Source organism: Scyliorhinus canicula, chromosome 2, assembly GCF_902713615.1.
Source record: "Scyliorhinus canicula chromosome 2, sScyCan1.1, whole genome shotgun sequence".
NCBI lineage: Eukaryota > Metazoa > Chordata > Chondrichthyes > Carcharhiniformes > Scyliorhinidae > Scyliorhinus > Scyliorhinus canicula.
Genome location: NC_052147.1, coordinates 49,021,100 through 49,039,058, shown reverse-complemented (window position 1 = coordinate 49,039,058; position 17,959 = coordinate 49,021,100). Strand labels below are relative to the sequence as shown.

The window sequence follows — 17,959 nt, the reverse complement described above, 5'->3', positions numbered from 1 at the left end:
AATACTCCAGGTGGATAGAAGGTATTCTGAAGCCCCGGAGGTGGGGTTATTGAAGGAGCGGCAGAAGCTGCAGATGGAGTTTGGTCTGATATCAACAGGGAAGGCGGTGGGGCAGTTGAGGAAGGCGAGCGGGACAGTATACAAGTATGGTGAAAAGGCCAGGAAGAGTGAAGGACAGAGGGGCGATCGCGGTCTTTGACCCAGCGGGGTGAATGGGGTGTCCAAGGAGTTTTACAGTCGGCTATATGAGTCGGAGCTCCCAGCTAAGGTGGAGGGATTGAGGCAGTTCTTGAGGAAGGTGAGGGGGCGGTATATGAGTACGATGAGAAGGCCAGTAGGATGCTAGCACACCAGCTAAGGAAAAGGAAGGCGGCCAGGGAGATAGGAAGAGTGAAGGACAGAGGGGGGGAAACGGTCTAGGACCCAGCAGGAGTGAATGGGGTGTTTAAGGAGTTTTATAGTGGGCTCTATGTGTCAGAACCCCCAGCTGGGATGGAGGGGATGAGGAAGGGTTAGTGGAGGGATTGGGAGCCCCGATCGGGATTGTAGAAGTAGTAGAGGGATTGGAGGCCATGCAGTCGGGACCGCACGGCTACCCTGTGGAATTCTAAAAGAAGTTCTCTGGGCTGCTGGGCTCGCTGCTGGTGAGGGCATTTAATGACGCTAGGGAGCGAGGTGCCCTTCCCCCAACAATGTCGCAGGTCTCCATATCATTGATCCTAAAGCAGGCGAAGGTCCCAGAGCAATGTGGGTCATACAGATCAATCTCTCTGCGGGAGTTGCCGTTTAAAGTGGTGGGAAGGATTTTCTGTTATTTGGGAATTCAGACACGGGGATGGGAGCAGTTACATAAATTAAATTTGACCCAGCTATTTGAACAAATGAAGGAGGACTTTCGGAGGTGGGACATGCTCCCGTTGTCACTGACGGGGAGGGTACAAACCGTAAAAATGACGGTCTTCCTGAGGTTTCTGTTTGTTTTCCAGTGCCTCCCTAGTTTCTGACCAAAGGCCATTTTTAAGCGTGAATAGGGTGATCTCTGGTTCTGTCTGGGCGGGTAAAACCCCGCAAGTAAAGAAAGTGCTGCTGGAGCGAAGCCGTGACGGGGGGGTGGGCTGGTGCTCCTGAACTTTAGTAATTACTATTGGGTGGCAAATATAGCCATGATCAGGAAGTGGGTAGTTGGGGGGGCATCACATAAGGGCACAAGTTTGGGGACATTGGTAACGCCTCCTCTGCCATTCGCCAGCCCGGTACTCTACAAGCCTGGTGGCAGAGGCGGCCCCGAGAGTCTGGGGGCAGTGGCGGAAGCATATGGGAGTGGAGGGAGCGTCGATGTGGGTTCCAATTGGTGTTAATCACCAGTTTGTCCCGGGGAGGATGGATGGATGGATGGGGGGGGGGGGGGGGGGGGGGGGGGGGGGGGGGTTTGGAGGTGGCAGAGAGCAAGGATTGAGAGGCTGAGGGATCTAATTATTGACAGGAGCTTTCCATGTTTAGAGGATTTGGAGGAGGAGTTTAAATTGCCAGGAGGGAATGGGTTTCGATATCTGCAGATAAGGGATTTAGTGTGAAGGCAGGTTGCAACCTTTCCGTTTCTACCGCCACAGGGGATACAGGACAAGGTAGCTTCTAAAACGGGGGTGGGGGAGGGGAAGGGTTCAGATATCAATAAAAAACTCATGGAGTGGGAGGAAACTCAGAAGGTGGGCTAAAGAGTAAATGGGAAGATGAGCTTGGAGGGGAGGTAGAGGCAGGTCTGTGGGAAGATGCTCTGAGCGTCTTCATGTGCCAGGCTCAGCTTGATACAATTCAAGGTGGTTCACTGGACACATGACGGTGGCCCGGATAAGCAAATTTTTTGGGATACAGGACGAGTGTGTGAGGTGTGCGGGAGGGCCAGTGTAGCCATGCTGGCCACGCAAAATGGACACTGAGCCAAAGTAAAATGGAAGACAGAAGGAAAAGCCTGTTTAGTGAGAGCAGACAGTCTGCTCTCAACTAATTAGCATTTTGCAAGCAGCAAACCAGTTTCTGGCCAGGTGCAAGATCTCCAAGCCAAAGGTGTTAATGGCAAAGCGCTTAGCATTCTGATGAGGCAGCCCAGATCCAGGCACGAACAATGGCAACATTTCCATCTCAATGTAACACTTGATTGGTTGCGCAGACAGGATGGCACCAAAGTAACGAATATCGAAACCACCCCCCCAACACCGAGGAAGGCCCTCGCATTGGAGGATTTCGAAGGTAACCGTTTGGAAACGCTCCAATCGGTACCGAAAGGTAGAGCCCGCCTAGAAGGGGGCAAGGACATTAGAGAGGGGTATAAAGGCAAATTCCCCACATAGCCCGGTCTGTTAAACCCGTGCTCCGGTCCTGATAGACATCTTGCATCCTGACTCCAGCCGTTGAGCACCAGCCGCCGAAACCGTAAGTTCAACGCTCGCTACGCGATCCAAGCCCACTAGACCCCCAGTACCAGAACGCTTGCTGAAGGCTGCAGTACAAGACCAGGACGAAGGCCTCGTTCTCTGACCTTGCCTGTTCCTGTTAGATAAGTATTCTGATCACTTAAGTTTAGTTATAGCTTGGTCTCTTAGTGTGTGCATGAGTATTTATTATAACTGTATAATAAATATTGATCGTTTGAACCTTACTAATCGGTGTATCGTCTTTATTACTTTGAACTTGACCTTGGAATACTTGTGACGGTGTCTATACGGCACCTGGCGACTCCAGAGCTGAATAAATACATAGAACAGAGCCGAGTAGTGTTAAGCACACGTCGAATACGGAGGCGTGTTAATACACTCCAATAAACGCGTTTTACAACCACAGTAAAACGTGCAACACCAGCAAACCATGTCCATATGTTTTGGGCATGCCCGAAGCTTAGGGGATATTGGCAGGGATTTGCGGATGTCGTGTCCATGGAACCAAAAACAAGGTGGTGCCGAGTCCAGAGGCGGCGATTATTGGAGTGTCGGAAGATCTGCAAGTCCAGGGGACGAGAGAGGCTGCGAAGCCCCCAAAATCAGGGGTTTGGGTGAGTGACATGGCTGGGTTTCTCAGACTTGAGAAAATTAAGTTTGCCCATGAGAGGAAAAAAACGTTAGTGTTCGTCCGGAGGTGGCAGCCGTTTATCGACTTTCTCAGAGAAATTGTCAGCAGATTCAAAACTGAACAATGTGTACATTTGTATTTGTATTGTTTATTGTTATAAAATCATAAATGCCTTCATAAAATGTTTTTAAAAAAAGACTAAGTACATGGACTTAGGTAAAATGACGCTAAGGTAAGTGTCACATAACAGTCTCGTCAGCAAAGTTGGAGCTCATGGAACACAAGGGGCTCAATCAGCAAGCAAAAAATTTTGACTGAATGACAAAGCCAGGAGTAGTGGTAAATTCCTTCCTTTCCTTGATCTTTCTGTCTCCATTTCCGGCAATAAACTATCTACTAATATCCACTACAAGCCCACTGACTCCCACAGCAATCTGGACTACAGCTCTTCACACCCTACACCCTGTAAGGACTCCATCCCTTTCTCTCAACTCCTTTGCCTCCATCGCATTTTTTCCGACGATGCCACTTTCCAAAATGGTGCTTTGAAAATGTGTTCCTTCTTCCTCGACCGTGATTTCCCACCTACAGTTGTGGACAGGGCCCTCCACAGCGTGCGGTCCATCTCCCGTGCCACTACCCTCGCCACCTACACTCCCTCCCAGAACAAGGATAGAGTCCCCCTCGTTTTCACATTTCATCCCACCAGCCTCCGTATGCAAAGCATAATCCTCCGCCATTTTCGCCAACTCCAGCGTAATGCCACCACAAAACACATCTTCCCTTCACTCCCTCTGTCAGCATTCAGCAGAGACCGTTCCCTCCGTGACAATCTAGTCCACTAATCCACCATACCCAGTACCTCTCCCATCACCCATGGCACCTTCCTATGCAATCGCAGGTGTAACACTTGCCCCTTTACCTCTTCCATGCTTAACATTCCAGACCCAAAACACTCATTCCAGGTTAAGCAGCGTTTCACTTGCACCTCTTTCAATCTGGTCTATTGCATTCGCTGCTCCCAATGTGGTCTCCTCTATATCGGAGAGACCAAACGCAGACTGGGTGATCGCTTTGCTGAGCATCTTCAGTCTGTGCGCATTCAGGATCCTGACCTTCCTGTTGCTTGCCATTTTAACAAAAAACCCTGCTCCCACGCCTGTTCTTGGCCTGCTGCAATGTTCCAGTGAAGCGCAACGCAAACTGGAGGAACAACTTCTCATCTTCCGGTTAGGCACGCTACAGCCTTCCGGCCTGAACATCAAATTCAATAACTTCAGATGATCAGCCCCACCTCGCCCCATTTGTTTTCATTTCATTTTAACTGTCTTTTACCATTTCTTTCTTTCCTGCACCTTTCTCCGCTTTGCTTCCCCCTTCCCCCACACCTACAGTTCATCCTCTGATGTTAGTTTCCCTGCTGTTTGACCTTTCACATCTTTTGTCCTCTCTGGGGACTGCCATTAGCACTCTTTCCCCTTGGTTTCTGTGACCATTACTCATCTTTCATTCTCGCTCCACAGTATAAATATTTCCCACTTTCTCTGTCTGTTAGCTTTGACAAAGAGCCGTCGGACTCGAAACGTTAGCTCTTTTCTCTCCCTACAGATGCTGCCAGACTTGCTGAGATTTTCCAGCATTGTCCCTTTCATTTCAGATTCCAACATCCGCAGTAATTCGCTTTTATTTATTAGTGGTAAATTGGCATTTTTCAGACTAGAGGAAGGTATATTGTGATGTTCCTTTGGGGCTAGTCCAGGATCACTGCTTTTCTTCATAGACATTAAATGACACAGATTTGGATGTGTAGGGTACAATTTCAAAAATTGCAGATGACAAAAAAAATGGAAATATTGTGAACACTGAAGAGGAGGGCAGTGATACAATTTAAAAGGACACAGAAATGTTGGTGGAACAGGCAGATTAAATTTATTATACAAGTGTGGTGATACACTTTTATAGGAAGGTTAAGTGGCAGTATAATATAAATAATACAATTTTAAATGGGAGTGCAGGAGCAAAGGGACACTTATAGTGGCAGGGCAGTTCAAAAAAAATGGTAAGTCGTGCATACAAACGTCTGGGCTTTATAAGAAGGGGCATAAAGTACAAAAGCAAGGACGTTATGAACCATTGTTAAACAGTGGTTCACCTGAACTGGAGCAGTGTCACTAATTCTGGACACCATACTGTTGGAACAATGTGAAGGCATCATAAAGGATGCAGAAGGATTGATGGGAATGGCTCCAGCGGTCAGAAACTTCAGCTACATGGATAGGTTTCAGAAGATGCAGCTGTTCTCCTCGGAGGTGAAGGTGAAGAGAAGCTGCTAGATATTAAATATCATGAGGTGTCTAGACAAAGTAGACAGGGGAAAACTGTTCTCACTGGCAAAAGGGTCGAGAACAATGCCACAATTATTTATCCTAATTGCCAAAAAAGGCAAAGGCAACATTTGGAAAGATCTTTTTTTACACAGAGAACAATATGGATCTGAAACGCACTGTCTGACAGTATGGTGGAGGCAGACTCAATCAAGGTTTGTAAAAAAAGAATCGGAAAATTATCTGAAGAGAAAATACTTGCAGGGTTACCAGGTAAAGGCAGGAAAGTGGAGTGGGAGTAGGCAAAATGCTCTGGGAGAAAACCAGATTGCGTCCTTCTATGCTACAACCATTAAACGATATTATGGTCTTTAGAGATTTAAATATATTCTTCTGCCGAGGAGCTTTGTCTTCCTTGGTAAAGATACTCACTCTGGGAGTTACATCATTCCCAATCCTGTTAAAATATCTCGATTCCATTACCTTACTTCAGAAAAATATATGCAAAGACAAATCCCTTTTCTTTTTCCTAATTCCTATAATTAGATTTCCATTCCTTCCACCCAACTCCACAATTCACTTCAGTGCTAGTTCTGCTACTTTCTTCTCCCCATAAAAGCAGTATTTTGTATACCTTTTCAGTAATTTCAGAAAATATCCAACTGAAGACAACAAGCTATGAATAGCTCTTTGGTATGGGAAACAAGAAGGTTCTTAGAATGGAACATGACAGTGGCCAGATAATTAGAAAATCATCACACATTAACAATGGCTTATTGCAATTTAATGGTCCACAAAAATAAACTCACCTCTTTTATTCTTTTTATCTGGACATAATTTGATTTGCCCCATTCTAACTCAGCCTGTGTCACATCAACGACAAAAGTCAGAATATGTGGATGATACATGAATTGATGAAGACAAAATTTAAATATTGAGTAATGAAACATCAAAACAGTGAATTATGAACAAGAGTCAATAATGTCAAGAGTTGAAGTCAAATTAATCGGACTACATTTTTACGAACTGCATGTGTTTTATAGGTCTCAAAGTTGAAAGGATCCAATGACAGTCAAGGACTTTTATCATGTTGCACAATTATTTTAATAGAGATTGAGAAATATCATGGGGTTATCCTGATTTTATAAAACTTCAGTGACTCCACATAAATGCAGCCCAAGAAAATCTTATTTAAAGTCTGGTCTTCTTGAGATGTATTCGCTGGTTAGCTCCGTTGCTGTGTCTTGTCGATCCCATGTACTGAGCTATAAGAGCTGGCTCTGCTAGCTATCTCTCAGCTGACTCGGACTCCTGTTTAAATTCTAGTCTTTGTTAGATGTATAGCAGTTTAAGCTCGGCTGCTTGTCTTGTCTTTCCCATGACCGAGCTAGCTAAGCTGAATATGCTTCTCTCCTCTCTCCGAGTTCTCCTCTGCTTCTGCTCCCTAGGTTTATATTCTCTTTCTAGCAATTATTAAGTTTTTATTACCTTATTGTAAGTTAACTTATTTCACATTGATTGTTAAAAAGTATCTTTGATGTAAACATTTTAAGACAACTAAGTATTCATTTTGGGCATGATCTGATTACATTGTCCTTTGTGATGTTCAAAGTTCCTTTGTGATATTCAAAAAAATGCTTTGGTTTCAAGAGGTGTTACTTTTAATTTCTGTCATTTGAATAGTTTAATTTTCCAATTGTTCCCAGCTCATAACTTTGCCTTTGATTTTGACTTTAAATTATGTTTCTCGTAGACAGATAGTCTCCAATTTTCTTTAATTTACTTGATGTTAGTAGAATTTCACACTTAGAATTGACACCAAATTCAACTGAACATCATCCATCCTTTCCAGCTGTTTACTAAGAGAGTTAATTTCAATGAAGGTGTGAAACCTTTGCTTTTAACTGTATGCTAAAATTTCACTTGGTTATGACTTGAAAGACCTGCCTGTTTTAAATATTTGTCACTTAATTCAATTGAAACTCTCATCCATGCTTTTCCAGATGCTTCCTAAGGTAGTTACATTCAATGAAGGTGTGAGCCATTGTTTTAGCTTAATAAATGAATCCTGTGTGTTTGCTAAACCTGCTTGTGAGAAATAATCTGCATTTTATAATCCTGCTCTTTGCAGCTGCTATTAACCTTTTGTGGGATCTTTCCCTGTATCCTCTCATGTTTCTCTCAGACCAGATATTGCCAGACTTCCATGTTTCAAATGACACATTTTTCTGTATTTTCAAGAACAGACTGCAAAGGCATTGCCTTTGATTTGGATTGCTTGCAGCATTTAAAATCCTGGCGTTGGAACCTCTCCTTTACCACAACAGTCCATGTGCCGATGATGTTCCCATGATAATGCTGGATAGGAAATAGTTTTGATTTGAGCACGAATGAAGGATATCCAAATCAGGGTGGCTTGTGATTCAGAGGGTAGCTTGGTGGTAACTGTACTCCCATGATCTTCTCATTCTCTCAGTGGTCGAGATCGCAGGGCTGGCTGGACAGTTGTTGAAAACCTGGTATGTTGCTGCAGTACATCATGTCAATGGTATATTCTGCAAACTGAGTATCCTAGCGGAGAAAGAGTAGTATAAAGGCCCTTCTTGTTGATTCCCTTACTTCCAATTTCTTTTATTTTGCCTATATCATTCTTGATCCATGGATGTTGAATGGACAAGTCAAGCAGAGGAAGTGAGGAACTCAAGTTGTGCTAGCTTCTGAAGAGCAGAACTCCAACTTTTTGGCACCCGAGAGAGATTGGAGCGATTTGGTTTGATTAGTTGGCTGGTGGCCAATGGATTGGCAAACGGCCATATTCTGCCCAGCGATCGGCAGTGATTGGGTCCTATCCAAGTGGGATGGTTTTCAGAGAACCAGGTAACGACAGTCCGGTCCTGAACGCTCAGAAAAGAAGTTGAGTGTGTCTCTCTCTCTCTTTCTCCTGGAAAGCTGCATAGCTGCCGTATTTGAGAACCTGGATGAATCTACAGTGAAAACCATTACAAACAAAGCAAAAACCTTGAACTGAAAGCCTAGACTGAAGGAAGGTATGCGAGAAGACAATCATCTGAAACAAAGACTCTTATCCTACATTCATCATAATTTTACACCCCTCTTTTCGCTTCTGTGTTTGTTGTCTGCCGTGTGCGCGTGTACATATAATATATATTTTATAGCTATTAATTAGTTGTATTTGCTGCATATTTATAGTTATTACTATTAATCAAATTAATTGTGTTTAAATTTACAAATTTAGGTGACTGTAGTTACCAGCATAGGGGCTGGTTTAGCTCACAAGGCTAAATCGCTGGCTTTTAAAGCAGACCAAGCGGGTCAGCAGCACGGTTCGATTCCCGTACCAGCCTCCCCGGACAGGCGCCGGAATGTGGCGACTAGGGGCTTTTCACAGTAACTTCATTGAAGCCTACTCGTGACAATAAGCGATTTTCATTTCATATTGGGCAGCCACGGGGTCAAAGATTTTGGGTGTTTTCTGAAGGTCATGTGTGGCTGAAATTGACTGCGCACTAGCCCAGGGAGTCGTAACAGTGGACATATGTCCATTAACAGAAGTACCAACAAAACGCAATGGTCTGGCCTTGACAATGTTGAACTTCGAGCATTTCAATGCAGCTATAACTATCCAGGCAAATAGTGAGTATTCCATCATATTTTTGACTTAGCTTTGTAGATACTAGAAGTATTTCAGGGATCAGGAGATGAGCATCCAATTTTGATATTGTTGGTCGAATTGCGTTGATAGTGGGGTAACGTGACCATAGTAGTACCACTGAAAGTCATGGGGAGGTTGGTCATTATTTCAGTCGCTGATGTTACAATCCCAGTTGATGTTATAACTGGACAGGTAGATCCCAGAATGGAACCCTGGCTCAAAAGACTGCAACTTTATTTTTTTTATAAAACGTGAGGAATTTAGATTATTATACAATATTCATTTACTCACAACCTCATCTTAACAATTACATACACGTTTTAGGAGTAACATAGATTATAGAGTACATCTTAAACTTCACTGGTCTCAGTAATACAAAAGGTCCCTTTTAAGCACACAAGATGACTGTGGTAAATTCACACTCTGCTCTGAATCCAAGTGTCTGTGGTTTTCTGCTCAGAATCCCCCCGATGATCAAAACATGAAAGTTGCCGAACTCCACTCCCAAAAACACACTTTAAAATCTCGTTTTCCCTTGACAGTTTGCATTCCGAAATCCAGTCCAAGTTTTACAAATGGCACTTTCAAACAAAGCTTCTGCTCAACTTTTAACAGTGAATCTTGTCCAGGATTTCACACCAACCCCTTTCAGATTTCTTGGTCTTGACTGTTGTGCAAACTGCTCACAATTGCTTTAACTCTCGATACCCAGACGGTATTAAAGTAACATTAAGCTTTTTATCCAACTCATTCTGTCCCACTTTAAATATAGTTACTGCAATTGTCTCACTCAGAACTTTGTTTACTTGTCCATGAATTCTTTTGAACAATATCTTGGTCTCTGTTCGTTTAACTCCAGTTGTCTTAAAAATTCTTTCTGTCCCAATTCCTTGGTTATTTGGGCTGTATCTTGTTCCTTAGGAAGCCTGCATCTATGCAACTTCCTCGTCCTGTCCAGCTTCTCCGGCAGAATTGAGAATGGTTCGCTCCTCAGTGGCCTGGCTCCAAATGCTCTGGCTTCCAGTTAAAACCAAGAACAAAGGAAAGCCCTACCCTCTGAAAGTGGCCTCTAGTTGCTTAGCACCAATTTACTTGTTTTTATTCTTCACATCACAGCCCACTATAAGTAGAATAGAAACACAGTGGAAACTTAACCAACCTCAAATATAGAAACACACTGTTCCAGCATGAATCTAACTATTGATTTGACCCTTCCAGGCACACAAACATCAAATTAAACACACTTAAAACTATACCCTATTTCTAATGTTTACCAATACAAATATAAATCCCTTAAAACTACCTTTGTTTTATTTAACACTGTAGATAATCACTGACCATCACTTACATACGGCAGTTACCTGTAGCTCATCACTTTAGGCCAGTTCACATTTGATTAAAAACCTGAAGGTCAGTGTGCCAACATAGTTCGAACTTGCTTCCTTTGTTAAAAAAAAATCCACCCTGATCAAATATAACTTAGCTTTTGAAATGCTCCTTTTCATTGGCCATTGACACTCATTGGATTCATTGATCAAAGGTCAGTTTTACAAAAACGCATGCAAGCTCAGCTGTATTCTCTGATTATTTCAGAGCTGAAGAAAAAAATTCTTCAATGAAATTCCAGGAGAATTAGGTGTGTTAAGTACAGGGATGGTAAATGTTCTTAAATAGAGACTGAAATATGCACTAACCCTTGGAAATCTCAGCTGTCCATGTTCTCTGCAAGTACGCCAAGCCTATGAGAAAAATTCATACAAATGTTCACAAATCATTTGCACCTCAATCTCATGATGCTCAAAGTTATTTTTTAAAATAATTGACATTTTTCATTTAAAAACAGAACTTTTCAGACAAAAAAGATACATGGCGCGATCCAATAGCCACGCTGCGCTTGAAAAGTAGCTGCAGCGGCGCAGTGTGCCAGATAAAAGCCGGGAAACCGCACTCCCGGGATCTACCTGGCTCGCAACCCTCGTGAGATCCAACGCGATCTCGTGAGACGTTGTGAAGTAAATCCCTCCTATTGTGGGCAGGAACAGTTTTTGGCAAATCAGCATATTAGAGTGAGATAGTTAGTCTCACTCTAACGTGCAGATGCCCGAGGTACCTGAGGTTTTGGGATTCATCCCCTTCACCTCAGAGACCTTGGGCAAGCGCCACTCAGCATTGGTCCCCACAAACAGGAACCAAACAGAACGGCGTCCGTGGGGATCTCCCGGAGGATCGAAGGCCCCCACTGCATGCCCTTTGGGCAGGGTGCTGGCCTGGCATTGCTGGTGCCAGCTTAGCACCCTGGCAGTGCCACCTGGGGAGCTCCTCAGTGTACAAAATGGGGCAATGTGCAGCATCGGCCATGCGTTCCCCATTGAGGCCCCTTATACAATGCGTGGCGCACTAAACACATTCGCTATGGAACTTTGTTACCCATTTAGGTGAATCGATCCACTGGAAAAACACTAATAATAGTCAACACAATAGAAATGACAACACTGGAGTCCCAGTTCCATCTCACATTATTTACAATTGTGTTTGTGTATTATAATTTTAAGGGTTCTTACTGGGACTCTTACCGCTTTGCAGCAAAAATTACACCCAGCCTAATCCACATATTTACATTCATTGTCAGGACCCTTCCCCATGTTTGCAGATTGCCTTTGTTTTGCTGGTGGGGGCGGGTGTAAGGGGGGGGGGGGGGGGGTTCCTGTTCCCCCTTGAGATTTTGAAAGAGGATAGGTCAGTCTATTTCACAGTTTGACCTGTGTGGGAGGGGTTTGTGTCCCCTCCAGTGGGTGGGCCTGCTCCCCATTCCTTCTCTGCTGTTTGCGAGCTCCCTTTCATCCAGGTGGCATTTCCTGCCACCTCCCCCTTCTCTAGATGTTCCCCCCTCCAATCTATCTGCTGGTTGCAAAAGGTCTGTGATCATTTTCCACCTTTCATGGAATCTCTCCTCGGACCCTTTATTGCAGAATTATTTTTTCCAGTCTCAGGACCTTGGCCATTTCAGAAAGCCAGGGCATCCGCCCCCTACTTTGTCCAGAACTCTAGATGCTCAGAGACCCCGAAGACCATCAGAGGTGGGCACGGCTTCACCGTAACCCCCACTACCCTGGGGACATAGCCTCGAAAAAGGCAGTACAGAACTTCAGATACTGGGGCAGGACCAGAACATTGTGGGTGGTTAGCCAGTCCCCCTAACACTGCTCCACCTCCGGGATGAACCCACACATGCATGCTTTAGTAAGGTGCATTCTGTGACCACCTTGATCTGCATCATGCTTAGCATGGCACAGGAGGAGATGGAGTTGATCCTGTGCAGCACGTCGATCCAGAGTCCTCCCCTCATCTCCATCTCCTCCCCCCACTTCTGTCTGGTCTCGTCCAGTGGGGTCCTGACCTTTTCTACGAGTCGTCTGTAGATGTCACCACAATTGGCACCCCTAATCAGTCTAGCCCTACCATTGTGTCCAGAAATGTGTCTTGGTCTTTTTGGAACACTTTTGTCTCCATTTGGTGAACGTTGTGCAATTGCAGGTAACTGAGCTCGTTCCCTTTCGGGAGTTGGAGCGCTTCTCAGTTCCCCACCAGTCTATTGTCCACGTACATGTCCTGTACTGTCAGTGTTCCGCTGTCGTCCCTCAATATCCCAAATGTGGTGTCTATCCTCACAGGTGTGAACTGTGGTTGTTGCAGATGGGGGCCTCTATGGACATCTCACCCAAGTTTGAAGTGGCACCTGAACTGGTTCCATGTTCTTTGGGTGGTCACGACCACTGTGGGACACTTGATCCCCAGGTACCTGAACTTGGCTTGGGTCAATGTAAACTGTAGTTCCTCCAGCTCCGCTCCTCCCTCTCGGGGGTTCACCGGGAAGATATCACCCTTTCCCAGGTTGGGTTCGTAACCCGAGAAGGCGCCAAACTCCCTAATGAGTCCAGTTATCTTTCCCATGCTGGCTAGGGGGTTCAACACAGAGCAGCAAGTCACCCGCATAGAGTGAGACTCTATACTCTCTGCCCCCTCTCCAAATGCCCATCCACTAATCTGCCGATCTAAGGGCGATAGCCAGTGGTTCAATATGTTGCTCAAAGTTGTAGGACATAAGATGGGTTCAGAGAAATGAAAGGAATGGATTACTCCATGATTAAGACCGGCTCCTTCACCAATATGGTTATTATTTATTTATGTATGAGCCTTGACGTTGAGTCAACAAGCTATTCAACTTCAGAAGGGGATGTACAACTATCAAAGTCAAAAATATGCGAATGCTTCGAAACAATTAGGTACAATTTCAGTAGAAAAACTGAATAATGAACAGGTGTATGAACTCAAACCAACTTTGTTTTGTCCTCCTAACTCAGCAGAGTGGAGTCTACTGTCGAGACCCCCTGCCCCCACACTACTAACTTAGTAGGTACCAAAAGGAAATTCCTAGCTTTCCATGGTACATTTTTCTTGCTGTACTATTACATTGAGTGGAATATAATGAAGTGTTGATCTTAAGGAATTAATTGACCCTCAAAAGTATTGCAGTGGATGAAAACAATTACTAAATTACTGAAAACAAACAACAAAGTAGTGGAGTATTGTCTTATCTTTTTACATGACTATGGGCGTGATTCAATCAAAAAATGTGTGCATCATTGTGGGTGAGTTTGGAGGGGTGTTTCTCGCCATTCTTTTGTATGAGATCCACACCGCTATTCAACCACACTTTGTTTTCGGAATTTCTCCCTGGTCCAGCCCACACCGAGATTTTCTTTCAACACTTGAGTGCTGAACTCGCCGGCGAAACCGGCTCCTTGGGAGATCAGGCCGCCATTTTAAAAGTGTGCCCCAATCTCTAAGTGAGCTTGAGGGACCCCCACATCCCCCTCCCGCACACATGGGCATTATCCCTCACATCCCCAAAGTGAGGACACCCGCTGTGTGGTTGCTGAGGTCCCCCCCAACCCCCTTGCAAGCCAGTACTCCTCTCTTTCTTCTCCCTCCCCACTAAACTTTATGAGGACACATCATACCCACCCTTCACGCACCCCCGCCATCCCCAATCCTTATACTCCTCCTCACCCCCCCCCCCCCCCCCTTTCATGGACATGGGTCCTGCCAGGCCCCATCCCTTAGAAGTGCCACCCAGGCACCTTGGCAGTGCCAGGGTGACAGCATCAAGGTGTCAGGGTGCCACCCTGCTCTGTCCCCAACCACCCAATGGCCTGGGAAATACTCAGGTGCCGTCAGGCCTCGTCGTGCCCAACCTGGTACCGTGAGAGGCCTCTTGTGAGATCCGTGACTCCTGAGGCGTCTCGCAAGATTCATCCGAACCTTGCGATCTGCATCTCGCCAGCACAGGGTGAGATCCAGGCCTGGCACGCAGTCCAGGCCTCGTTGGGGAGGTCCTTAGTTCCCAGGCTCAGTACAGCTCGTTTAAATATGTTAATCTGGATCTCACCCAGTGCTGGCGAGATCCAGATCGCAAGACGTCTCGAGAGTCACGAATCTCACAATAGTCCTCTCACTGATTGCACAGACCTTGTCACGGTACCAGTCAGGCACGATGAGGCCGGTAAATCACGCACAATTTAATAAACATTTCAAGTTTGCAGACATATCATTTTTGAGTGATTATTTCATTACCTTGAAAGCATTCACAAGTGCTATACAGTCACTTAATGTTCCATCTGAAAACTCCATTTTATTCCTGCACATATATAAATTATAATTTAAATATTAAAATCCACGTGTCTAAGACATTCACAGTCCAGATTTACACACATTTAAATTTTATAAACTATAAATTATATCCATGTTTATGCTGGAAAATGGCTGTATAAGCTCATTACGGATCAAGCCATCCACCAAAAGTGATGAATAATTAGATAAAAATGCTCACTAAATTCAGTTCCCTGACACTAACCAAATGAAAAACATTTGACTCAGCAATCAAAATTTCGCCGTGGCGTCCTTTAACGCTTTTAAAATTTTATTTGAAGGCTTCAAACTTGCCGACAAGTCTAGACTTGAAATTAATATTTCTCCCCAAATCCGTATCACTATGAATTGTTTAGACTGAACATGAGTAGTAGTAATCATAACTTCCCAAAATACATCAGTATTAACCAACCATTACAGGCAAATCGTGCTTAAGCAGCTTGATTGAGGTTCTCAGTGAAGACCTGGGGGTATATCTGCATTTGTACGAAGTGCAAGGGCAGGCTGAGGAAGTGGTTAATAAGAGAAACTGGATCCTGGACTTTTGAATAAAGCATAAAAGCAAATCAATAAAAGTATATTACTGCAGATGCTGGAATCTGAAACCAAAAGAGAAAATGCTGGAAAATCTCAGCAGGTCCGGCAGCATCTGTAGGGAGAGAATATGATCTTTGTCAAAGTAATCAAGCCTTTTAACATACTGGTTTGGTCTCAACTGGATTAGTGTCCAATTCTGGTCACACTTTAGGAAGGATGTGAAGGCATTCGAGAGAATGCAGAAAAGATTTACAAAATCTGGTTCCAGGGGTGAGGAACTCACATGGGCTGACAAAGCTGGGGCTTCGTCAGAGAGAAGGTTGATAGAGGTTTGGTGGAGGTCCTCAAAACCATGACGGGTCCAGGCACAGCAGATGGGGAGAAATACTGGCCAGGGTATCAGGGACAACCCCCATGTCACTTCATAATAATGCTATGGAATCTTTGACATCAACCTTGGGAAGCCTAGTTTAACATCTCATCCAAGAAATGGCACTTCCAACAATTAGAGTACATCCTCACTACTATACTGGAGTGTGAACCTTAATCTTTCTGATCCAGTCTGGAGTGGAACCTGAACCCACAACTTTCTGACTCAGAAGAGAGACTTTTGCTAACTCAGTCACAGACGACAGTAGGGTACAAAAGGGAATTCTTACTGAGGTTGAAGCACATTGTTCTAACTGAGGAGATGGAGTTTTATCTTACAACCACACAAAACCATGAAATAGTAAGACCAGAAATGAAAAGTTTCCATCACACAGCATCCCTGCCCTGGATAAGCACAAAAAAAAAAGAAAACTTACTTCAGTCAAAATATTTTTGAACATTAGGAAAAAATCACCGCCTTCTCACTAATTCTAGGGTGCACAGCCTATATCCAATTACACTCTGTGGAAGCCAAGTAGAGAGATTTTAATGATTATTTTCTTATATCGCACCAACCCTCTCAGCTAGCATTAGCTATGCAATGGGTAACTGTTGTTGCAAATCTAGATCCCACCAGTCTGTGTTAACCATTCGTACAAGTGCAGCTGCATTCAAATTTTCATTTTTTGTGATCCTTCCTTTAGCAACGTGTAAAAAATAAAAGTACCGTTTCACACCATAAAATCTCCCAAGGTACTTCATGGGAGCATAAACAAAGTTTAACATTGAGACGCTAAAGAAATTAGCGGAGATGGCCAAAGCCTTGATCAAACAGTTAACTTTTTAACCTCTTTTGATCCAAAAAGGTAGTTGCTAATAAAGAGGAACTAAATTACCCAACTGAACAGGATACGTACTACTAAAACAAAGTGACCAAAATAATTCAAACTTTAAACAAAGTTATCAGATTAAATTGACATTCTCAGGGTGTTGTACTTCAGTCCCATGGTTGCAGAAGACCTGAAGCATACGAGCAGACACTGCATGCTCTCTCACCAAGAACACCCAGGTGCAGAGGAGCCAAGGAATAAGGGCAAGAAATCATTTCAAACTAGGCCCTTGATTATCGCTGCCAGGCCCAAGAAGCAGTCCCATAAGGAGGTCCTCTCATCTGCCTGATCCCCACACACCAGGTGGCCAAAGATAAGGACAGTGGCTCTGAAATACATCCAGAAATTGAAGAACTATCCTCTTAGATAATGAAAGAAGAGCTGCAACTTCATGCAGGCTAAATCTAACGTTTTGAAAGATGTTTGTTTTTCAGGAGCATCTTTAAAGAGAACTCCAGAAATCTGGATCTTGGTAGCTGTAGGCATGGTCATTAATCGTGCAGCAATTAAAATCTGGGATGCGCAGATTTTAAAATTGGCCAAAATTGGAAAAGCGCAGATACGTCAGAGGTTTGGTGGGATGTAGGAGATTATGACTTAGGGGAGAGCGGGGCCAATAAGGAATTGGTAAACAGGGATGAGAATTTTAAAATCAATACTTTGTTTAACCAGGAGCCAATGTAGGCCAATAAGCATTGGGGTAATAGGTACGAGTTAGGATATAGTCTGCAGAATTTTGGATTATCTTGAATTTGAGGTTAAAAGATAGGATTCTGGAGAGATGAGTGTTGGGATAGTAAAATCTAATAGTACAAAATGTCACTCTTGAGGAATTCAGAAATAGATAAGCTAATACAGATAGCATTGGACACCAAGGTGGAAATAGGTGCTGTTAGTGGCACCATCGATGTGTGCTTATTTCACAATCTAAGGCAACAAGGTCGCAAACGCTCAGTCAGCCTCTGACAGCTGGCAGGGAAGTGTGGAGTTTGTGGGAGGAACGGGAGCACACAAAAGAGAATGGCTTTCATCTTCCCAATATTTAGCTGGAGGACAGGTCTGCTTTTTAGTACTAAATGCCAGAAAACTTGGGAGGTAGTGAAGGCAGAGAGAGAAGGAGCGCCGAGTATGAGCTGAGTGTCATCAGGGTATATATGAAACCTGATACTGTTTTTAAGATTAGGTCACAATGGGGGCAGCAGATAGATGAGAAACGTTTTATGGGGGAAGAGATGGAGAAGAGGGTCAGATCCTTGGGGGACATAAAAGATAGCAGTGCAGGAGCAGGGCGAAAAGCTTCATCTGCTGGTTATGGCTGGATAGATAAGAATGGAACCAGGCAAATGTGTAGTCCCATCCAAGTGGACAATGACAAGGAAACATTAGGGGTAGAT

The 17,959-nt window shown here is 44.2% G+C and overlaps 1 protein-coding gene across 5 annotated transcripts in view; it reads right to left on the bottom strand.

Annotated features, from left to right (window-relative positions):
* The window catches only part of tdrd9 (tudor domain containing 9), a 254,200-nt gene that overhangs the window by 44,461 nt on the left and 191,780 nt on the right, over positions 1-17,959 (bottom strand). For 4 of the 5 annotated variants that reach the window (XM_038777784.1, XM_038777802.1, XM_038777817.1 and 1 more), the window contains 3 exons: positions 14,695-14,758; positions 10,755-10,799; positions 6,197-6,250 (listed from right to left, as the gene is read on the bottom strand). In XM_038777784.1, the coding sequence (XP_038633712.1) occupies positions 6,197-6,250; positions 10,755-10,799; positions 14,695-14,758 (163 nt within the window). The remainder of the gene's footprint in view (positions 1-6,196; positions 6,251-10,754; positions 10,800-14,694; positions 14,759-17,959) is intronic. The other variant, XM_038777793.1, reaches the window with a different exon arrangement.